Genomic DNA, 25,049 nt, shown 5'->3' with positions numbered 1-25,049 from the left:
CTGCCTGCCCCAAGGAGAAAATCTCCCAGAATGATATACAGGGGGAGAGGACTTGAACTTGAGAGTGAGAGTGGGGTACCTCCGGCTTCCTCCCTCCTCCCCCTGTGTGTACAATTTCCGTTTCGTTCCCCATTCCTGCTGCCCTTCCTCCACGCCATCTGGGGATTCCATAACGACTCTTCTGCGACGGAGGATGCGACAGAAGATAACACAAAGAACAAAAAATACAAGAATGAAAACGGAACGAAAGGGGAATACTTCCGACTAACTTAATCCCTCTCACGGCAATGATTAAGAAAACTCTGCGGTATCTTCTAATATTTTTCTAGCATTTTGCTGCCCTTCGTTTCACTTCATAATTTGTTCGGATTTTTACTTTCGACTCACTGCTTGCATAATACAAATTATGGTCTATTTTCCTAATATTCTTTGGTATTTTTCAATGCATTTTTCACAGCTTTTTCTGGATTTTTGCCTAGAATCGGGCTTGGAAATTCGCGATGCTTAGATTGTAGAGAGCTCAGAACCTCCAGAAATTCCAGTAATAATTTTGTTGGCCTGCTTTATATGTACATATCTTCAAATGAATACCCCCTGTTGCCGGCATTCTACATCTTACAGGGTATGGGAAAACAGCAACAATGACGGCGACATCGATGCAGTCAGCAGTCAGCAAGCAGCTGGCAGCGATGCGACGTCAGAGTCAAGGAGCCTTGAAGTTTTTGGTGCCACTGCCGCTGCCGCTGCCGCTGCTGTTGCTACCTCGAGTATGTGTCGGTGTCTGTGTCTGTTTGTGTGTGCGCCTGCGTCCTCGCTGCAGCAACGGCAGCGACTTGGAGCCGGTTTGCGGCCTGTTTTGTGGCCTGGTCCTTGAACTGCTGAGTTGTTCGCCATCGGCCAACCAGGGCCATGGCGAGGGTACAGCGAACGACACAGAAATGAAACCAAAAAATACAATTAAACAAAAGAAAGCCCATCTTTAGCTATCGATATCGTATGCAACATTAGGACTTGAATGGTTTAAAACATCGCACTGTGAAATTCTACAAATATAATCGGAAAGTCGGATTTTCCCAAGAGAAAATCTGTTTTTTATTAACTTATGTTTCCAACACTTTCGTCCAATTTTTCCAAAAATGGATCTAGTCATTTTCTGGTATTGCTCAAAGCTTTTTAGGGTATATTTATTTTCCAGTAATGTTTTGATTCTTTTCTTGTTTTTATTATAGATATTTCTTTAAGTTTTCTGTAATTTTATTGAATTATAAATCAAATATTTCTGTGTTGATTTGCGCTTCTATTTTTGCCAGCAAAGTCAACCTACCAGTTATTTGTTGATGTGTGTGTTTTCTGGTATTTCTAGTTTTTTATTTCACTATCGTACTTTTGGTCAGCATTTTCCATTCATGAGCATATATTTTTTGGTCCTCTCCCCATTACGGTCCGCTACTGTACTTGATTTTACCTTCAACAACAGCGGAAAATAAAGGTGAAATACAAGAAAATTGGATGAAACAGCAGCTTCATCAGTTCATGGATCCCACCCCCCCTTCTACTCTTTGCTGCTGCCTCTCCTTTCTCTTTCTGTTGCCCCTTCTCTCTCTTTCTGTTTTTCTGCTTTGATGCAATTGCATAAATTGCATTGAACTGGAGGGCGCAGGAGAAGAGTAAAGCAGTTTTTTGTTTGCATTCAATTTATCAATGCCTTGCGGCCGGTGGACTTTTGGCTTTACAAATGAAAACTGTACCAAAATAAGAGGAACACGAGGACCACTCACTGGCCAGCCATCGCCTTGAGCGTGCATTAATCTGCATGAGGGGGAAATCCTTTGGAAATCCCTAGTCTGGAAAAATTATGCATATGGACATGGGGGGCGCCACCCTTATCCTGCTGTCCTGCAACCCCCCTTGGATTGCCCTGGATTGCATTTTGAATACTCATTAATGGCGGGCTCGCAGAAACACTCCCCAAAGTTTTTGTTTTGTTTTTGGAAAAGCATGAAATGAGCAGAAGCCAACCTCCCCCTGGGTCACCCCTCGGGGGAGTAGACGAGACATCCCCTTGAACCCAGGGACCGGTGCCACCCCTTGTTGTGCGTTCTCTATGTGTGTGTGTGTGTGTGTGTGCTTTTCATTCATAAATGGATTTTAAAGTGGATGCAATCTCCCAACCGCCCAGAATGCCCGGGGGCAGGATGTATTTACACACATGTCTGGGGCAGAGCTGGAGTTGGGTATATGTTGGACGGGGGGAGAAACTGCTGCTATTATTTACATGAGTATGCACTCCTCCACTCCTCCACTGGAGGAGCTTTCATTATGAAATTAACGTTGTAGTATGTACATGCAGATGTACATAGCTATTGTATGGGGTCTATGCAAATTGTTTGAAGTACAGTCAACACTCGAGACAGTCGCTGCACAAATGAGTTGGCAGCGCCCCCGCAGCGACACAAGGTTAAGGCTAGAGAAAGTGAAAAATATTAAAGAGCGGCTTCAGGGCTTTGGAATTTCTTGGCTATATTAGTCTCAATAGATCTTACTTAAGAGACCATATGTACACATATAGCGAACAACACTCTAATGATAATTGAATAAAATACTCAAATACTCAGCCCCGGAAATTGCAACCAACAACCCCAAGATGAATGCTATGCTGTGTTACCCTTAAGTCTTCGGGTAGTTGCAATCCATCCATTCATCCATCCCCACCATCCATCAAAGTTGTCAAAGTCCAAGCCGAAGATGAATGTGGATTAATTTCGGGTGCTTTGTAACTGATACGATAATGATATTATGTGTGGATGGGAGGGGGTAGTATAATCCTTAGATTTCCCAAAAAGGGGAACGAACGTTCGTTCAATTAAATGAAAAACTTTCAATTTATGGAATTGTTTTTGATCGATTCTCCTTACAGCTGCCCATCGAAACGGGTGAAGATGGCCACCTAAAATAAAGCTACAGATGTTCGTAGTTTGCTTCAAAGAAAGGTAAGATCTTACCCTCTGGAATTTAGATGGTTGATGTAACCAGGAAGAATTACTTCTTTCTTCCATGTACAATCGAATGCCTAATGTTTTTATTCATTTTCTACTTTACGCTTCTGGCTGTTAATATAGTAATTATACCCGGTACTCGAAGAGTAAATAGGGTATATTGTATTTGTGCGGATAACGGTTGTATGTAACGCACAGAAGGAAACGTTTCCGACCCCATAAAGTATATATATTCTTGATCAGCATCAATAGCCGAGTCGATTGAGCCATGTCTGTCTGTCCGTCCGTCCGTCCGTCCGTCCGTCCGTCTTGTTTGTCGGCTAGTTCTCAGAGACTATAAGAGCTAGAGCCACCAAATTTTGGCACCAGACTGCTGTATGCTCACACTGAAACCAGTGTATTTCAAAAATGAGCCCCGCCGCCTTCCGCCCCCGCAAAAAGGCGAAAACCTCCCAAATCTACAATTTTAAAGATAACAGAAAACTAAAAACGCCATTCCGTAGGGAATGGCCATATCTATCAGATCACCAAATTGGGATCCGATTGGATCATTATTATAGCCACAATGGAGAAATTAATTTTCAGTGGCCAAACCCACCCCGTCCCGCAGCATTCACACTCTGCTTCGCGCTGTTTATGGCCTGGCCCCTGACACGTCACTGCCTCTGCCTCTGCCGGTGCCTCTGCCGCGACTCTGCAGTGTATGTTTCTAGGGGAGGGTGGCGAGCTAAAGGAGCGTGTTGGCGTGAGTAGTGTTGTTGATGTAGCTGACAGATGAAGAAAAAATGTAAAATTTGACAAATAACCGCTAAAGTGCAGATGTAGTACTGAGTGCCGGGTATAAAAGTTGTGACGCGTAAGAAGCGTCTCACACGTCCCTTCTCGTTTTTTATTCATAATTTGAAATTGAAAACTTTATTAGGCAGCACACAGAAACGACGAAGACGATGGAGCAGCATAGGGGGAGGGTGAGGCTGGGGTGGAGGTAGCGCCAATGCATCATTGTGTTGCAACATGCAAATCGAGTCACGTAACAAAACACAAACAACAACAACAACAAAAACATTAGTACAATAATGGAAAATTGAAGACCAAAATGAAAACCAAACCAAAACGAGCGAAGAGAACTTTCAGGGGAAACACTCGCAACATGAGAGGAAAGAGGAGTGTGGAAAGTTTGCATTAAAGTTAGATTCATCCAAAAAGCATCCTCCTCCATGTCTTGTAATCTCTTGGGCACACCAGAAATTCCAGCAGCCCGCGCAGCACCCTTTAGCCCTAGCATTTAAGGGGTATCACGGTGCAAAGATCATTTTACTTTGGAGTTCAATTCTTCCAATTGAACTTTGACGAGAGAGAATCTCTCTCTCTCTCTCTCTCTCTGCGCCTGTCACACAGTGAGAGGCAGACACAAATGATGCCCTGTGGGCCAGATAAGGGAATGAATGTTTCCCATGTGTATTACTTGATTGCAGGGTATCCCAAGCTTCGATCAGCCACTCCCTCTCTGTTGTTCCCTCTTTGTTATGTGTGTTTCTTCGCTGTTTTTGTTTCGTTTTTGAATTGGATGTGCTCTCGAATAAATTGGTCAAAGGCCTCTGAATAATTGCCAAAAGGGAGGCCAATGAGTGTGGCCAGAGCAGAAGGGGCGTCACACACACTCACACACACACGCACACACAATGTGAGAGGGAGAGCGGGTGTGCAACAGTGTGATGATGCAACGAAGTGTGGGGCAGGTCGGTTGTTGGTCGTTTTTGCATAACGGCCATCTCGCCCCTATGCTCTCTCTCTCTCTCTCTCTCTCTCTCTCTCTCTCTGTTTGCCTCTGTTGCTGCTGCATTCCGCGTTGGGGCAGAGCCTTGGCAATGTGTGTGTCTGTGTGTGGGTGGGGGCATGCCGCATCTTTCCCTGTTACATTGCTGCACAAAAAGAAACTAGATTGAAAGAGGAGAAAGTGTTCTTCTGTACATTGAGACCTATGTACTTGGCTTTGGATTCTTGACCATTCTCTTATTTCTCCATCCCCTTCCAGCTGCTCTTCATTCTACTTATTCGCCTACCCCCTCCCGCCCCTTCTGCACCCTCTTCAATATTTTTCTTGTTTTATTATACATTTTCATCTAGTTTTTCCTTTTGGGTTTGTTTACTTACGAAATTGTTTTGTTTATGTTTATTCTGTTTTTGGGTTCTCGCTGTGTCTCTCTTGCACTCTTTGCCTTGTTCTGGTTTTTATCAGCGGCATCTGTTGATAGAGAAAAATAGCCCTGAGAGAGACAGAGAAAAAGATAGGAAGAGGAATTATTTGTTGTAGGAATTGGGGCTGGGGCCTATGGGGCGTGCACCTTGACCTAAGAGAGAGAGGGAGAGATGATCCCCACATTTCGCAGTTAAAATTCCAATTGATTCTTAATTTTGTGATCTTTTCTTTTATGTCTCTGTTTTGTATGTATTTTACACTATTTATTTTGTATTCTTTGGTTTTAATCTCCAATGACATAATCGCGCCACAAATCTAGCCACAAAATGTTTCTCATATTCTGGCGTCATTGAAGACGACTAACTGACTGCTCGAAGTGGTGGCGAGGGGTAGAATGTTTTTACACTTAAATTACATTTGTCACAGTCCGCTCCCACCGCCAAAAACAGACAGACAAATCTGTATGCGAAACAAAAACAACTCAGCCATTAATCATGCACGAATAATTCGTATAAAATGATTGGCAAAATGAAAAATAATGTACACATACGCGTAGTAGTACGTGTTTTTTGTGCAGTAAAAGCAAAAAAGCACTGAAATATGGCAAGTCTCTGATCAATTAGCAGGCTCGGATCGTGACAAGAACATAATAAAAGAATTATACAACAAAAAATTGGTATAAATTACAAGAATTTCCATTCGATATGGAAGCTCTTTAAACCTTCAATTTTTACTGGCTATCACATCTCGCAGTCCATTCATCTTGTCGCTAATCTCTCCTGTGAAATTTCAACTCCTATTTTGGCCTCTTTAAAACTCATTCAGCCATTTATTTCACTGACTTCTTTTCTTTTCCTCCTTTTCTGTTATGCTTTTCTATGACTTTTTTTCGTCATGTTTTTCTGTGTTCTCATTTTCCTTGAACTGCTTTTCGCCGTGGCGTTCTGTGTGTGTGTTTGGATGTTTGTATTTTTGTTTGTGTTCCGTTATTTGTTTTTGATGGTTTGTTGTGTTTCAAATTTTGTTGTTGGGGAAAAAAACAAGGCAAAAAATAAGGGAGCTCTTGAATTTTCACTGCTTGCAATATTCTGCTTGCTTTTTGGTCAAATTCGGTGGCGTTCTGCAGTCTATTTCACTGCTTTCGACCACTGCTCCAATCCACTGCTTGCTTTCGATCTTTCCCCAGATGATTTTCCTTTCAAATCTTTTAATGCTCTCCGCGCCGTTAGTTTTTTCCACTGCTTAGTTTCCACTGCCACTGCCACTGCCGGCGTTCTTCACAGCTTTTTTTCGTTCTCGCTTGTTTTGTTTGTTTTGGTTTTTTCCTTCGTTTTGGCGGTAACAGCATTTGATGAATGATATAATACGAAACCGATTACGAATCCCACCCACGCACCCACACACATACACATATGCACACACACACATGGAGAAGTACAATCACAAGGCCAGTGAGAGTACTAGAGAGGGAGGGGGAGAAACCGTAAGAAGCTTTGCACGCAAGCAGTGGTGCTCCCTCCACTGTTTATGATTGCACTGCTTCCTCAATCTGCCTCTGCCAACACTCAGCAGCCGCAGCAGCACCTAGAAACGAAAGCAGCAGCTACGAGAAAAGGTCGTTGAATGAGGTCAAGGTAGCGGTTTCTGTGCGGGCTGCTGCTCGCTCTCTTTGCTCTCCTCTGCCAACCATTGCTGTATCTCCTTAGGGTTATCGGCTGCTGCTGGGACTCCTCGAACCATCTCTGTTTCAACAGGGTATGTGCTATTCAGAGGGTATTCGTGACTCTGCAGACAGAGAAGAAAAATTTCGTATATCCTTTCTCAAATAAATCTATAAAGCAAATTCTTGTACATAATGGGAAAAACGTTGAACCAATCGAACATATGGCTTATTAGAGATATATGTACATATACATATGTACATACACGAAACACAGAACGATGGTATCAAAGTGTTCGCATCCACAAAAAAGGTCAAGCTGGGTTGCCTTTGTTTCTATTTTCCACTTCATTTATTGATTTGTGGCGTTTAGATGTGTGAAAATTAGAGATTATTAAGGCGCTCTCTTTATCCCTCTCTGTACAGTTCTTCCTGCTGTGTGAAAAAGAAAAAAAATCAATACATAGATGATTTTAGAAGAGGTGAAATACGAACGAAAAAAATACATTAAACACAGAAAACACAAACAAACAAACGATCGACGGCAACGGCAACGGCATCACAAGAAAAAAAAACATTAAATAAACAAAATTCGAAAATAAACGTAACACCAACGAAAAAAACACACAAAAAAACGAATAGAAAACACTAAGAGTCTGTTGCTGCGCATAGAGGATACCCTATAACCTATAAATATAATCTACTAAGATAAATAAAATAAAAATAAATAATAATAAACAATAGAAGATCCTTGCAAACTGCCAGAGACCTGTGGATCCAGAAACACCTCCATTAAATTGTCATTCCCTACTGTAATCTCGAAGCTCTATCTGTGGTTCGCGTCATGCAGCAGTGTAACTCGGTCGGGTATGGGTAGCTTTGCCTCCACAAACCACAGGAGAGATAGGGTATCCAAAATTGAAATTAAAATCTTGTATCTGCATTTGTATGAGAATGCGTTGCTCTTCGTACATTGCCTTTTCGAATGGGAATGGAAATGGGTGGAAAAGAGTGTTCCGCGTCGTTCCGTTCTGTTTTTGGAGGGGTGTAGGGCTGACAGCGGGCGACACTTGGCAACAAGTTTAATGCCACATGAAGCAGTAGATCAGGAGTCCATCCCTGCTAGTGAGGGAAGCGATGGGATCGGTAATATATATAAATGAATGAATGGATGGAGGGGAATGCATGTACATATGTATATATGGAGAATCGGCAATTGCTCTTTGATGTTTGTGTGTTTGCCACAATATTTTCCACATATTCTCTTTCCACATTCGCGCGCACTCGCGTGCACTTGTATTTCTCCGATTGTTTTGATGGATTCAATCACATTTGATGGACAGACAGACAGATCGGCAGATGAATGGGGTTGGCACTGGCGGGAGAGAGGGAGAGGGACAGGGACGTGGGTTGCGGTTATATGGAGGTGCGAGGAAATTCTTTAGATAACCTTTCGAGATGGGTGCAACCAACGGGGTGTGGAGTCGTCGTGTGGCTTAGGTCAGCAATGTAGAATATTTCTTGCACTTGAAATTTGTACTAAAAGTGGGACAGCCGCTTATCCACCTTCAGTATCTCTCTCTCTTCCTCTTTCTCTCTTTTTATTCTAATGTCGTTTTCCTGGCAGTTGTTGTTCACTCGCTTTACAGTATTTTTCTGCCTCCTGTCCAGTTATCTATTTTCTAGCTGCTACTCTTCCTTTCAGCAATTAGTGGGTTGATCCATAAAGCAGTTTTATACACCTCGAAAGCAGTGTTTTCACATCGGATGAGCTGCTGATCCGCCTCGCAAGCAGTTCATCCGTGAAGCAACAAGCCTGAAACTTAGTTTCGACTTATTGTAAGTCTCCTCGTTAAGGAAATTTCTATTATGCGTCAGTATATGGCACTTGAACTCTTTTAACAAAAGAATCCTTTCCCCAATCGTACAATTTTTCCATACATCCTTTTCACCTGTGTCTCTCTCTCTCTCTTCCTCTCTCTGTGCATCTTTTCGTTCCTTTGTTTATCCTCACCTCTAGATCGTCTGCCCCATTGATCAGATATATGATTCTACATATGTTTGTTAATACGTTTATGTATCTGTATCAACCATCTGCCATTTATATACTTATATATATATGTACATACATATGCACGTACATAAATATACGCATATAAACTTCCCGTATGAGAATGATTTATCGCGTTGATATCGCTGTGTGCATTGTACTTTTGTTTCTTCTTGTGTCAGCTTTATGTTCCTACATGTATATTGTATTTATTTTTTATCGACTTTCATTCTGCGAATTTGATAGACAAAGAAATCAAGAATAAAAATTAAGTCTAGGTATACAGATTGATGTACATAAATAATATATATCTACATATGTACATATGTATGTATGTAAGTACATATCTGTAATTGCACGTACAAATTGCAATGGCCGCCCATTGCGTGTGTCTTTCTTGATTTTTGCTTGCCTTTTATTTTATTTTTTATTGATTCTGATACTGATTCTAGTACATCGTAAGCCAGCCCCCATATCAAATCATATCATATCATATCGTATCGTATCATATACATATGTATAAAAGAGGTTTCGTCTAGTCCTCGTCTCCTATTACCCCTACATTTCGTTGTCTGGCGGTTTGTTTGTTTGTCTGCACAGATATCGAACATGGAACCATTGGGGGAATAACTTGGGGCTATCTCTTGATATGAAATTGTAATGACAAGAGGCAGATACGGATAGATAGGTGCGATAAATAGGGAACCCAACAGTTTGAAAGGAGGGAACAAGAGGAGTGTTCTCGCAATAGCCTTTGTTGCTGTTTTTACAATCTCTGCCAGGAAAGACCACACGAAAGGTGGAGAAAATTAATTGTAGTAGAGGAAAACGTAATCCTTTTGGCACCTTCCATTATTGTAATATCTTCTAAAAATATACTGATATACAGTCTCTACTCTGGCCATGAAATATTACGCCTACCTTTTCTATACTTATTTACGGTGGCGTTTCATTCCATTGATATACGATTCTGATTAGAGCAGGAGTAGATGCATTCCTCTTCCCCGTAGTAGTCCCCACCCACACAAATTCCCCCCATAACTGATATCTGATACAACAGATCTTTTGTTCTAATCTTATCGAATTCGAATGGGATTTCTTGGAACGCCAATTATCATTTGCTTTTCCTTTTGTGGAATGCCTTGTTCATACTGTAACATTGGTTTCGCATTTTCAATGCTTTGGATGCAGTTTGAGCTTTGGTCTTGTGTTCTTTTTGTTTATTTCTGGCTCTTCTGCTTTGATAAAATGAAGCTCAAACGAGAGAGCCACTCAAATCTGTTACAAAGAGAGAGAGAGGGTCAGCTGCAATCTGATTGATCCGTGCCTCTGATCCGCCGATTATTCTTATTTCCATTAGCCCCCCACCCGATTGTTACGTTGTTTCTGTTTCTGTCTCCCTTTTTTTTTTTAATTCTCATTTAATCTCGTTTCGGTTTCGGATTGTTGTTTTTGTGACGCCCCCCAAAACAAAAGGAAAACCACTTTGATTGATGTAATTCTGCGGAGCTATCTCTCTCTCTCTCTCTCTCTCTCTCTCTCTCTCTCTCTCTCTCTCTCTCTCTCTCGTTCTGCGGCCTGTTCCTGTTCCTCTTTCTCTGCTGCTGTACCGTTCTGTACTTTTACCGTTCGTTGGCTCATTACACGCGTGTTCCACCTTTATTCGCTCTCTTCTGCTGGCCATGCTGCTTCAATCTTCCATGCCGTACGGGTTACGGGTGATACGGTTTTCGTTTTATGCTTTTGGGCTTCTTCTTTGTTTTATTTTATTTATTTTATATTTCTGATACCCTGTTCTTTTGGAGAGCAAGTGATTTTGAGGTATGATGTGTTGTGGGTCATCTTATAATCAAATCAGTCTGTCATATATTTTTTTAAAATATTTTTCTTACAAGTTTCATATTTTAATTAAATATTTTTTGGTTCTTTGTTTTGTTTTGTTGGTAGACTATATTATTATTGGTATCTAATAGTCGAAAGACTCTGTTTCGATTCTCCCACTCGTCCAAAGGCGTAGTGCAAAACAATCAATTTAATTGTGTTATCAACGAAAGAACAGAAAAAGAAAGAACTCAAAAGCAAACAACAAAACACTAGAAAGCTGTTAAGTTTAGTCGTCAATAAAAAAAAGCTGGGCAACTTATTCCTCTGTTTGTTTTGTTTGTCGTGATATCATATTCTAATATATAGAGCCAAAGAACAATCATTTTCCAAGCCTTTGCCAGAACTTCTTGCTTTTATTTTCTTAAAGTGAGTAAAAAATTGCAAGTGCAAAGTGCAGTACAATTATTATTCATCTTTAGCATATTTCGGAGAACTGATTCCCCCGCTATTAATCTCAGAAATCATTAAACTCCTCTTCGTCATATCCAATTAGTTTTAACTGTTTTTTCGCAGTCTCTTAACTACTCGACTCTCATCCGCAAGAATATACATAAGTAAATGTTCTGTGCATGATTAGAGTTGTTGTTGTTGTTGCTGTGGGAGTGCCTTTTATGATGGGTACTTTACCTCGTTCAACCTTCAAACGTCTATCGCATTTCAATTTGCTGATAATTCCGATATTTAGGTCGTTATATGTTGTATTTTTTTTTAGCAGGCGTAAAAAAAATAACAAAAACTAAAACAGAAGCCAAAAGCTGGCACAGAAACTCATGTTTTCTGTTTTTAATGATTTCTGCCGTTCTGTTTTTCAGCTTTGAGCGAAGATTATCTGTGCTGCTGGTTGGCCTGCCAGTCTGCCTGTCTGTCTGCCTCTCCCACTCCCTCTATCTCTCTCTCTCTCTCTGTGTGTACAAGTACGATCGTATATCTATTGCCTTGAATGACTTGTGACACACTTGAGAGCCGCAAAAACCACTTTGACAATTGCAATTACCAGTAAAAATGGGGAATGGGGCAATTATAGAGTGTATCTCTGTATCTCTCTATCTGTATCTGTATCCGAACAATCGCTCCGTTGCTCGTAATTACGTATGTTTTAGCTCTCAAATTATTATTGTCTGTCTGTCTGTCTGTCTGTCTGTCGTTTGCGGTTTCTCGTTGTTTAATTACGAGATAAAGCTGAAAAAAAAAAATAGAAAATATATTAAAACAAATCTTTAAATTAGCAGGAAATTAAACACAGACAGAGGAAATGGATGAACGTTAATCCTTTTAAAAGGCGAGGACGCTTGACCCCTTCACTCGGTCAGCGCAGGGCAGGGCCTTTGACCTTATCACTTGGCGAATTAAATAGAACTCCCTTGGGTTCCATGGGGTCATGGACCCAACAAGCCAGCACAGAAATAGCCACACCAGGGGGTGGCAGCATTTGAACTATGAGAAAAGAATTCTACTGCATAATTATGTGGTTGAAAAACTCCAGTAAAGAAGTCATTATATGGCACATTGTATGTACATAAATGCCATAGTTGTACCCCCAATTGGAAGGCATAGAACACATGGCGGAAAGCTCTTAAATTGTAAATGATAAAAACAAATGCAAATATTACAAGCTAAAATCAAATTCAAATTATTCAAAACAATCTCCATGTTGATGATCATCAGCTCCATGATGATGGATATCTCTCCCCACCCCATCTGGCTGTCAATGACATTGGGGAGTAGACCCGCCCCGCTGAACGAGGGGGGGTATTAACCCTTTCTTGCCTCATCTGTTTGTTTTGGCCTTTAAGCTTTTTAAGCCACAAAACACACATAAAAAGTTGCTGTATTTTTATTTCTATTACATTTTTCATTTTCTTTTCTTTTGGCTTGAAAGTTTTTCTCGTTTGTGAAACTCTGTGGCCTGAACGCCGCCGTATATCGTCATTATATCAGGGATCATTATGATCATCCCATATGTCCGATTACAGTTAGTTGAGTGCTTTTTAACCGCTTTTTACTGGAGCTGGAAAACAAAACAAAGCAAAAGCTCGAAAAAAAAACAAAAACCTTTTACAGCTTTAATTACATACAAAAAAAATTAAGAAAAAAAAACGTAAAAAAATAACAGCCTCAGCCATAACTCGCGTATGATCCGTGTGTCTGCTGGACATTGACCGTCAAATCGGTGGAGAGTGGATGGGTGGGATGGGGTGGGGAGAGGCACCAGCAGGCACGCCTCGTCGCATTTGACACATGAGTCTCCTCCCCGCCAGACAATCGCATGACACAGACGCAGAAACCGCCCCCCAAAATAAAAATTATTGCTCCAAGGGTTTACTGATCCCTAACTTTTTGTTTTTGGTAATAGCTACACATGACATTTTGGGGTTTTAAGAGGGTTTTAAAGCGGGATTTTCTACCAGCATTATTATGGGTTCAATTTCTTCGTTTACAGGAGAATAAACTTATAAAGACTGATCTTATGTGTCAGAGAATCCATGGAAACCCAGAAGGAAGCTTTGATAAAAGAAATGTTGTATCCATTATAAGCCAAAATGTATTTAATAAAAAATATAATTGGAATTGAATAGAATAGAAATACATAGGTTGATCATCTTTACAATCTTCTTTTTATTATTGATATATTTTATTTATTTCTGTTTTTATTATCTCCTAAGTTCTTCCATATTGGCAAATCTGTGTGTTTAACCAAAATTATTCCTTATTTACTGTTTTCAGATCCTACTAAACCATTGAGGATCGATCCATGGGATAAAAAAATGAAAGCAAATATCCTAGGGAGAGTAAATATGATAATATCCAGCGCTACGATGGGCCTCGTGGCGCCCAGCCGCCGTTTATTTGCAACGCATCTCAGACGCTAAACGCCAAAGAGGAAGGAAGGAAGAAGGAAAATCATAATAGAAACCGCCAGTCGCAGCGGTGGGCCTGGACCAGGGCCAGGGCCAATATCCCCCTTCCAAACGCCACCCGTCCCCACCCACAAATGAGGAGGGTTGGCAACGACGGGCCAACAACAGGTTGAGGAGCAGCGCCTAAGCAAAAGCACCAAACAAATCAAAAGCAAATGCTAGAGCAAAAGCAAAAGCAACAGAAAGAAGCAGACAAATAAAGCAGAGAAAATCACCCAAACCGCAGAAGCAGCAAGCAGAGGCTAGCGAAAGAGAGCGGCAGACCGACCGGGCAGGCGTGAGAGTAAAAGAAGGAGAGAGTAATCCAATCAAAAAACCAAACACAAACGCTGCAGCAGCAGCACAGCAGCAGCAGAAGCAAAATGTTACAAAACTCGAACGCAGCTGCAGCGACTATGGCGCAGGCTGCATCGGCCGTGGCCACACCATCGAATGCAGCAGCAGCGGCAGCGGCTAATAATGCTGCAATTGCCGCCTCATCCATACAGCCGAAGCTGATTGTCATACGAAGGCGTCCGAATCAGGGCTTCGGCTTTACGCTGCGTCACTTTATTGCCTATCCACCGGAAGATGATGCCAACGCAGCAGCGGCAGCGTCAGCCGGCGTCACCAGCTGGTCACAGGTGAGAAACGGGGGAAAAGGGAGACCGTGCGAAAGGAAACGAGAGAGAGTAAAATAAAGAGAGTGAGTGAAAGAGAGCGCCGACTGCGCTGGCGCGCCGGTCAAGCAGAGAGGTGCAATTAGTCATCCAACTGTCGCTGCCCGTCCACTTTTGCTTTTTTGTTGTTGTTGTCGTTGTCGTTGTTGCTTTCCCGCATGCAAATGTCGTGTGACAGCAAAACAGAGAGACAGAGAAGGCGAGAGAGAAAGACAGACAGAGATAGAGAGTGAGCGAGTAAACAGGCTTACAGGGAGTACAATTTCAATGGGGAATAAAAACTCTTCTCCCGGCTCTGACGACGACGCGCTCTGTCGCGTTACGTGAGCGGCAGCAGCGCACGCGCGACTTATTCAAATTGCGACTATTTTTTTCTGCTGTTTTTTCTGCTTTCTTTTTGCTTTTCATTTGCGAGCGACGACGCGTTCCTTACAGCATCGAGCATGTGTGTTTTATCAAGAGGTTTGCCTATGGTGTGTGGCATTGATTATACTTTTTGTATGGATTAATGCTAATATTATCTATACCTATCGACCTTAACTAAATAAATGAGCTTAAGCGGGAAAGCGAAAGAGTGGCATAATATTTAAACGGATAACGTTAAATAATTTAATGAAACAAGTCGATATGTTTCCATTTTATGAGAAAGGGTATGCCATGCTTCGTTGGTGCCGTGCCCATGGACGAATCCATACATCTTTTCATTCGCCTTTTTGTTATTGCTTTTTTTTCTCACTAATTTGCGTTTTGCTCATTTAAGTTTTGTTGCTACTTTTTGTTTTAATATTACAAATCAAAGCCAGCGCTCGTTCGCTCTCTTTTTCTCTGGATACTCACTTTAAGCTGCTCTTACACGATGCCTTTTCCACCGACGCTTATTTGTGAGTCTGAAAATGTTTTTTTTATCGATGGAATATAAGAATTGCTGTGCCATTTCAATCGGATTTTTGAGTGTTGGTGAAAAGCTTATCGTGTTTGCAGCAGCAACAGCAGCAGCTCGCTCTCTTGATCACTCGCTTAATCCAAGCGACGGGGCTTGGTTCGGCTCTCTCTCTCTCTCTCTCTCTCTCTCTCTGTTGCTCTCTCCGCGCTATATGCTCTCCTTGGTGAATGCTTTTTGTAGTTTTTGTTGCTTTTTATTCACGATTTATGTGCCTTAAACTGTTGTTGTTTTCTTTCTGTTTCTCTGCTGTCTGGTCTTCGTTTCGTCGCTGTTGTGTGTAGGAAGCATCCACTGGAGGTGGCAGCAACAGCAACAACAGACACAGCCACAGCGGCAGCAGCAGCAGCAATAGCAACAGCAACAACAGCGCTGCCGGAATGGAGCCACCAACATCACCGACATCGCTGCCGCCATACCAGGTGAAAGCGATGGAGACCATTTTCATCAAAGAGGTACAGGCGAACGGACCGGCCCACTATGCGAACCTCCAGACGGGCGACCGTGTGCTGATGGTCAACAATCAGCCGATAGCTGGCATTGCCTACAGCACCATCGTTTCGATGATCAAGCAAACGCCGGCGGTGCTCACGCTGCACGTTGTACCCAAGGAATGCGATGTGCTACAAATGGTGAGTGAGAGAAGAAGAGGATGATGTATTGTATATCATATTCTATATATCTAATCTATTACTCCTTATCTGTTTGACTCCCGTCCCTCACCGGCTCGCTCTCTAGCACTATACAAGCATTGCCCATACGCCGGAATCGAATCGGTTGACAATGTCAACGCACTCGCCATCGCACGGGCATGGGCTGGGGCATACGCTGCTGGCCAATGGAACGACCAATGCCACTGTCCACAAATCCACATTTCCACAGCAGCAACAACAACAACAACAACAACAGCAGCAGCAGCAACAGTTGATCTCATATCCCGCTGTGGCTGCCACATCATCGCCGGCATCATCGCCTCACCAGCATCAGCATACGCACACGTATCCGCATCCTGTTCCATCACATCCTTCACATGGACATGCACCGTCCCTGCATGGTGGTAGCCGATCTGGTAGCATAACCAGCACCACCAGCGGAGGTGTCGTCTCCTCCATGAGTCACCATCATCAACAGCAGCAGCATCATCATCATCGTCATCCGGCTCTCAGTGGAGGCAGCAGTAGCATTGATTTCGGAGATATGGCCCTTGGCCTGCGTCAGCATCCGCACCAGCATCAGCATCTCTATCAGCAGCAGCAGCAGCTTCATCATCATCATCAGCAGCAGCAGCAGTTGCTCTCCACTGGCGGCGGCAGCAGTGGCGCCTTCATGCGGTAAGTCAATAAACTTTTCCCCTCGGGGAACGGGTGGTTAAATGAAAAAAAGAAAAGATCGATCACAGCTGATTTTAAATCTTAAAACAGATTAATTTATAAGATTGTGAGAAAAGTTTTTAGAACAAAAAAAACAAGAAACATTTAACATTCATTGACGAATAGATTAATTTGATCAAAAACATCGAAACATTCAAAAAACAAAAAGGATTCAAACTGCTTAAAAAAAATGGAAGAGCAAACAGAATTAGAAAGAGAATTAGGGCGATCAATTGATCCTTACCTGAAGATATTAGATACAGAATTTAAATGGTCCTTGGATGCCCAACCCAATCCACCAGTAGGCCATCAAACCGATTTTTCTAAAATGTGCATTAATATTTTTAACTAATGAATTTCCAAGAAGAGTGCCCAAGAGATTAAATCATAATTCCTAGCCATTAAACGAGAAAAGATTAATTGTAATTAAGGCATTAACTTGGCGCCATTAAAAGACTTGGCCACCACACAGATAGTGTAGCTCTTGATAATGTCCCAGACGAACGGATCGTTGTATGGCACATTGCATATAATGCGAATCTTGCGAACGTTTCTTCAAATCAAACATTTTTCAAGTGGGTTTCCACTGTTCAGAAAAAAAGAAATCAGTCAAAAATAAATGATGGAAGTGTTTTGATTGATTTCCCTTACCTTTTGGTGGCTGTTTATTGCTGCACAATTGATTAATCATTTGTAAGTGATAATTTTCCTTTTGTTCCTATACCTATTAATTGCTGTTTAGTTGAGGTTGAGACAGAGACAAACTCAGTTTGAATTGTTGGGAGGCGTTGAGGCTGTTGGGAGGCGTGGGAGCTGTTGAAGCTTGCTGTTGCAAAATTGGTTAACTATTTCTAAAATATATAATATCTCTTTGGTCTATGAATTGTTTAGTTGAGATTGAGACAGAGACCAACTGCCTCTGTTTCGTCGAGGCTTGTCTGTTCCTTAATTCCAAAATATATAGTTCATGTATATGAATTGTTATTTAGTTAAGGTTGAGACAGATATAGAGACAGATATCTACTCCCTTTTCAGTGGCTATGAAAGAACTTTTTGGTTATCAAATTTCAAATAATTGAATAATTATTTTATGGAATTATGTATATCGAAAATTAATTAACAAAAGGGTATGCAGGCATTATTGATTTTTGATAAGGCCAGCCACACACAGAGGGTTGCAGGGGAGAAGGGATGGCACCCTGCCACCAGATTTTCAGTGCAGCAAGTAATTATTAAGTTACAAGTTTGGACTGCATTGTTGCAAGTGTTGGAATTATTTGGAAAATAAAAGGAAACATTCCTTATAATTGAATATAATAATAATAACTAAGAAAGAGAATCCAATTGCCACATAGACTGCAATCATTGCAATGCAATGCAACTATTTGTACTAGGAATAAAGATAAGAACATGGAGTCAAAGCTACTCGTAATAAGTGATGGCAACATTTAAAGCGCCAATTCGGTGTGCAAACTTCCCATATCTTAAAGTAAAACATTTGTTACAAATGTCACAATTTGCCACGAGTATTTGTTACCATGCAAGGGGGAACACTGTTTGGGAGAAACTGGTTAGGCAGGACAGTTCTCCATCAAATGCGCCATAGGCTATTTCTGCATTCAGCTTGTAACGGAAATGTGAAGTATTCCTCTTGCAAGATGTCTAAAATACAAAGTAATAATTATTAAAACTTATATTATATTGCGTAAGACATTTGACATTGAACAAACTTTGCGACTGTGCCCCACTCCTCTGCAGTCCGTGTCTGTAATGGGTGCTTTATGGCTAGCCAAGTCTATTGACTGCGGAGTGTTGGAACCTGAAGATGAAAAAAATAACATTAAGAAAGGGGGCCGAAAACAAGTCAGCTGAAACAGAAACAAGCTAATAATTAAGTGGAAAACTCTCAATGAGACACAAGAAATGTTTTTCGCAATCTCTGGGCAGATACGATTATGAGGAGAGGCAGACAAAAAAAAAAAACACATGCAGAGAAAATGCAGAGTCAAAGAGCAAAGGAAAATCAAGCTGCTGATGAACCAAATGACATTAATAATGTCATAGCCGCATAATGAACAACAAGCCAACGAATGGAACGGAACGGAACGGAACGATCCGAACAATGCAAATAATTAAAGACAATTTGCAAACGGAGGACTGTGCGAAATGCATCAGACCCCTGCCCGAAAACCCCCAAAACCCTAGTGGATCCATCCTTCCGTTTACCCCGCCATAATTTTCAGTTTTTTTTTGTTTTCCATTTTTTGTGTGGCATTAATTTATGGTGGGGACGCACTACTCACGCCATATATGTAATATATGGAAAACTCGACAAAATATGTCAGAGGGGTGGAGGGGCTGGGCTCTGTGCCTCTTTTTTTTTTTGATGATTTCATTCCGTCATCAGAATTTCTCTTCATACAAGTTATTCGCATCTCAGATTATTCATCTCTCGTCTGGCTAACATACATATTTCCCCCAACCATTGTTTTCCCATTGTATCTGTGGTGTGACGTCTTGCAGTCTTTCAAAAAATGAATGCTAGAAAAATATACAATCAATTCTTGGGGACAATTAAAGGGAAAAGACATGAGGAAAATAGTTAGCTGAGTATGAAATAACTGAAGTAATTAATGGCAGATTGATTGAGAATAAAGGTACAAGCAAAGCGGACAACTTATGGTATTAAATAAAAGGAATACTCATCTCAGCTAAAATTCTGATAAAGTTATCCCAGGGGCATCTCAGGCAGCAGCGCCCCTCGGCTGGTTTGCATTTATTCGCTGGGACACTGCTTGGGTGTCGCTTTTTGGGACGCCACTTGATGGTGCAGTCGTCTCACCATAGACAGTCAAGGTCGTACCCTAAACATGTTATCACTTCAAGCTTTGGGCTTTAACCTTTACCTTTGCCTTCTGGTCTCTCCCTCCTTTTTTGTTTATGCTTTACAATTATCTTCGCTGTGTAAATGGTCACGTTTTTCTCTCTACACATTTTCAATGTGCAATTTCCAAATTATCATGTGTCTTCCTATCTACTCGCCACACATTACGTGAGGCGAGGCATTAGAGCAGAGAAAACTCTAACAGATTGCCCATTAGAAGAGCGTACTTTCCCCAGAACATCTGAAAGTTTTGACTTGTGGTAATAATAATTTAAAAAAATGCATGAATAAGATTCCTAAATCTTGCACAAATGAATGAAACGGCTGTCATTCTACGATTAAAGTAATCGAATCTCTGCCACTTGATACTCCAGAATGCGGATGGAAAATGGTCTCCCTTTCTTGTCATTGGAGCTTTCACTGTGCGCGAAACATTTTCCCCACTCGCTAATTTTTCACGTCCATTAAAACAGAGGTTGACGTGTTCCTCCAATGTGAGATTTCTGTGGCCCCGTTGGTCGTTGTCGCATATGAATTATTGAGAATTATTTTAATATGCAAAACGCAATATCGAACATTTTTTCACCCTCCTATAGCCCTCTGGTCACAATCTCATGGCCCTGACGTCGTCGTCGTCGTCGTTGTCTCACATTGCGTATACGCAGCGTTGTTGCATATGAATAAGTAAATCAATTATTATACAGTAAAAACGTAGCAACAAAAGCAATAACACAACTCATTGACTAATCAAGAAAGCGGTGGGGAGAGGGTAGAAAGAGAGAGAGCGAAAAGTTTGAAAGAAGAGGAAAACCACTGCAATACCTTATACAGATATCGGAGTGTAAATGGATACCCGTCACTGACACCGACACCGACACAGACACCGACAACTGCCCGCCCCCTGCCAAAACCCGCAGTACTTTGCTTTGAACAATACACAATGGGAATAGTTTTTATTTATTTTATATATTATTTTTTTGTGACTTGCCGACGCGGGACGCACCGCGCACCCTCTTCTTGCTCCATTGTTAAATAATTACGACAAATTTAATTGAATTTTGTAAGGAGCGATCATCAGTCAGGGGAATAAGGGCAGAAGAAGTAGCGAAGAACTTGAGCGATATGCCAGAGGAACACTACAAGGAGTTGAATGAAAGCATTGGGAGCGGATACATCCAGTAGATAAAGAGATTCCGCATTGATGCAGTGCATTGTTTTTGAATGTTCCGATCTTAAGCAGAAATTATGCTTGCCAAGGGACTCACCTGTTGACAATGTTGAATTTTGGCAGTGGAAAGTGCAGCAAACAAACTCCTAAATGAATAAACACCCTTTGATCCAATGCCTCTAGCCGGTATTTATGCGTTTTTATGCCGCGCAGCAAGCAGCTTTTTTATGCTAATGATAAGAATCGAATCGCCGTGCCAAACAGAAGACAGAAGCATTTCAGGAGGGCAAAAGAAACACTGCCGCCGAACAGAACAGAACAGAAGAAGAGATGGCAGTGCAGACGGGCAGAAAATTGAGAAGCGGATGCGCTGACAGAGGCAGAGACTGCAGGCAGGCAGCAGCAGCAGGCAACAGTGGCAGTGGCAGAGGCAGAGCAAAGGAACGCACACATATGTCAATTGCTGTCATTCGGCTATCAACTGTAGGGGGGCGGTATTTCGATGGTACAGCTGGGTGGGGGGTTTGGCTGGTCTGGGGGGATGGCAAATGTAACGGAGGACCACGCCCACGCTCAGGAATGCATTCATCGAGATGTGTGCTGCGACGCAACCAGACAGCAAGACACCACAACACACTCCGCCATTCGCATCTAAAGAGGGAGGTTGAGAGGTAGAGCGAGGTCGCGAGAGACAGAGAGACAGAGAAAAAGAGAAAAAGAGAGAGAGAGAGAGAGAGAGATTCCTATACCCTGCTTTCCACTTGGCAGCACAAGGGTATATTTGTTACAACTGAGACGATGATCTTTGAGGCTCTATTGGCAATGACCGATGTGCACTGCTGCGCACGTGGAACGTCTAGAATTTAGAGCGGTGAGCCATTGCACTTGCTTTTGTTTCAGGGTGTTAATCCTCTCTCCATGTATCGATTTTCAAGAATTGCATTTGTATTTGCTAGTTACAGTTCCCTTAGTTGTGAGATTCTTATTATGGAAGGTACTCTATAGTTCCAAACGTGGATGTGTTCTCAAATGTTTTTCCTAAAGATTCAAATGGAAATTGAGACACGAGTTCAGATTGAGTTTTGAGTAGACCTCGTGCCTCTCGGCTTGATTGGTAGTGGGCGGTAGGGAGGCAGGTGGGGAGGCTTATGCATGTAAATTATTGACTACTAACGAGTACTTCAGGGTTCAAGTACATACATACATATGTACATATAAATACGAGTATAAGTAAGTATTTATTAACATGGGTATAAACCAGATGTATGTACATACATATGTACTCACACTCGTATCATATATGCGCATATGTAAGTAAGTATCTAGATAATTGTATAATGGCAACACGTTTTTCTTGTGCGTGGATCCACATTCATTCGCCGCCACATCGTAAACACTCGCTGCGGATGTTTTTTTGGGGCTTACGTTGGCGTTGCTGTTGCTGTTGCCACTGCCACTGCCGCTGCCTTGTCCCTGTCCCTGTCCATGCCCCAAAGAGAAGTTGACCTTCAATATGGAATACACTCGTGTGCGGGTACTATGTGTACTTACACAACTGTACCGTATTAAAACGCATTATCCTTCCGCGTGCATTCGTTTCGTTGTTGTTTGCGCATTTGCAACTCGATTGATTGATTGATGGGTGGCGAAAATTTCGACATCCCCTCGACCCAAAAAGCATTAGTAGAGCAAAATCCATTGCAAAATATCCATTGCGTGTGGCATGTGCATTTGCATGTGCGCGCACACTGGATGCGGATATGCTTCACCTCCGGAATGATAATGGTGGTGGTTGCATGGGCTGCCTGCCGCAACTTGTGCAACAAAATGTCAACCTCACACATATTTTGTCGAGAGTATTATGTATTTTTTTTCATTGTACGATATTCTGATGCTTTCTTTTTGCTACCCAACACAACCGATAGGGGCGGCTGTATGTAGAAAATGAAGTGATACATAAAATGATCTTTAAGTAGCAGGTGACTCGTTTAATTATTCTCATTTCTTTCCCAGTCCTGAATAAAGTTCTCCGCTCTTTAAGATAACTTTGAAACTCAGAAAATTCCATTCCAAAAATACAACCTCCTTTTACATTTTAATTGCATTGTAGTTTTCCTTGAATATGTTTTTTAATGCAAATTCCATAAAAATGCCACGCTGCATCCTCAGTAACTGTGGCAGCTGTGGATTACATTTGTATAAAACCACCAACTAAGCCATGCCCATGGCTTTTCGAGTTCGTCAGAAATTTCATTAGTTATGGTGACAGAATTCAAGCGAAAACCCGGGTACTTCTTGTCGTCTCTGCTCTAGGCGACAGATAAAATGTTTAATTAACGTAACAATCGGTAGTTCCATGAAAGGCAATTCAGACTGAAATTGTTTCCACTGTGCGTTATGACAAATTTAAATACTTGTTTTTGCATTGACCATTACGTAGACGCCCCTCCTCCCACCCCTTGTTTGGGTGGCTCGATTGTTAGATATTCCGACCCCTAGCCACACCTTGCCACTCCACACTGCACCACATTCCTCTCCTTCTCTGCATCCCCAGGTCCCCCCACGGCCACTGGGAGAATAAGTAAACAAGGTTAATGGGGGAGGAGTAGATGTCGCATGCATATCGCCTGCTCGCCCATCCTTCTGTTGTGCAAAAACGCACTCCGTGGGCAGTTGTCACACTCCTCTGTCATGTACTCTCAATATTTATTTATCTTTTTATTGGTTATAAAATATTAAGAAAAAACACAAATGAAGCAGAACGAAAGAAAGAAATCAAGAAGAGAAAATAAAATTAAAAACTGACAATGAATGGAAAGGGAAGAGGCAGAATCACTCGGTTGTCTAGAGATGGGGCAGTAATGGGAGAGCATGAGCCTCGGGGAAAGTAAACACATGATCTATGATTTTGGTAATGGTAATACATTTGTATCAACGAGTAAATCTATGGAAAATTAGATCTATATAAATTTTATTAGTATGTAGGCCTATCTGTTTGTACAGTATCTTTCTGTTTAAGGATCGTTAGAACACAAAATTAGGAAACATGTAAACTGCGTTGCATATCAACCATATAAATGTGTACATATTATAATTACATGTATTACATTTTATATACATTATAATTATGATTGATGAATTGCCAAAACTCTTGTGCGTGCTTCATCGTCATCTGTGGAATAGCATTAGAGTGGCTTTGAGTAGATCAAGTTTACCTGTGAGTGGATGAGAGTGGGAATGGCAACCTGCAGGAGCTACGACGAGTAGCTACGTCGTGCGTTATGCGTTATGCCTCCGGTTCTCGTGTCGCTTCGGGTTCCACGATGATGATAACCCGACCCGAGCGCCCATCTCTAGCCGGTGGTTCGCGTACGTAAGCTCGTTGTGCGTTGCCCACTCAATGGGTCTCTTTCAATTGCCTGTGCTCTGAGCCTCTGCCTGCGCTGCGCCACGCTACGCCACGGCACTCTGCTATGTCGCTGTCTCTGCTTACACCTCCGCCACCGCCTCTGCCTCTACCGCCTGCCTGTTTCTCCCATTGGCAGTGACAGTGTCTCCTCTGCTCGGGTTCGTTTATCCGCTGCTGCTGCTGCTGCTGCTGCTTCTGCCTCAGTCCTCAGTCGCGGTGCCTCCTATGCCGTTTAATATGAATTTCATACATGCACACACAAAGCCAATTTCTGTTATTTCATTTTTGTTTCTTCTTATTTTGTATTTTTTGTTGTTGTTTTTTTTTTGTATTTTGATTTTAGTTTAGCTGCATGGACTCTGCGCTGTACTTTAGTTTAGTCGACGACGGCAAGCGGAGCGCGCAGATTTCATATTTTGTGATTCCCGCGGCAAGCAAAATATTTGTTACATTTCCATACTGTTTTATTTTGTTTTTATGTTTTACAATTTTGTATACTCTTTTTATTTGGAGGGGGGATATCTCGTGAGTTAATTTGCATTCATTTTTGTTGTTTATCCATTTTGTTTGTTTATAGATTTTCTCTTGAATTGTTTGATTTATTATACTATGCAAATATCGCTGTGGTTGCTTTTTGTTTTTGTTCAAGTGATAAATGATGAAAGTAAAAACGAGTGTGACCAGAGAGCCCCACAAAGATTAACTAAACATCGTATAAGAAATAACCATCTTCAGAGACCTTGAAACATAAATAAATTAGATATCGGACACTAATCATTATATCAAAGTTCAAGTGTTTTCCAATGATGGATGATGATACATATGTATGTTTGACCACTCGCTTGGAGTTCCTACCGACTGAATGGATAAGAGATTTGTCCACTTTTAATTACTGGTTATTTGAATATTTT

General features: G+C 41.6%; 1 protein-coding gene across 5 annotated transcripts in view; it reads left to right on the top strand.

Moving 5' to 3' along the window:
• Window positions 1-25,049, top strand: part of LOC117903844 — a 49,420-nt gene that overhangs the window by 6,734 nt on the left and 17,637 nt on the right. For 4 of the 5 annotated variants that reach the window (XM_034816336.1, XM_034816345.1, XM_034816307.1 and 1 more), the window contains exons 3-6: window positions 2,918-2,990; window positions 13,515-14,331; window positions 15,592-15,939; window positions 16,046-16,638. In XM_034816336.1, the coding sequence (XP_034672227.1) occupies window positions 14,071-14,331; window positions 15,592-15,939; window positions 16,046-16,638 (1,202 nt within the window). In that variant the 5' untranslated portion in view covers window positions 2,918-2,990; window positions 13,515-14,070. The remainder of the gene's footprint in view (window positions 1-2,917; window positions 2,991-13,514; window positions 14,332-15,591; window positions 15,940-16,045; window positions 16,639-25,049) is intronic. The other variant, XM_034816316.1, reaches the window with a different exon arrangement.

This window comes from Drosophila subobscura, chromosome A (genome assembly GCF_008121235.1).
Source record: "Drosophila subobscura isolate 14011-0131.10 chromosome A, UCBerk_Dsub_1.0, whole genome shotgun sequence".
In the NCBI taxonomy this organism is placed as follows: domain Eukaryota; kingdom Metazoa; phylum Arthropoda; class Insecta; order Diptera; family Drosophilidae; genus Drosophila; species Drosophila subobscura.
The sequence above is the reverse complement of the archived record's forward strand: the minus strand, read 5'-3'. Positions and strand labels throughout refer to the sequence as shown.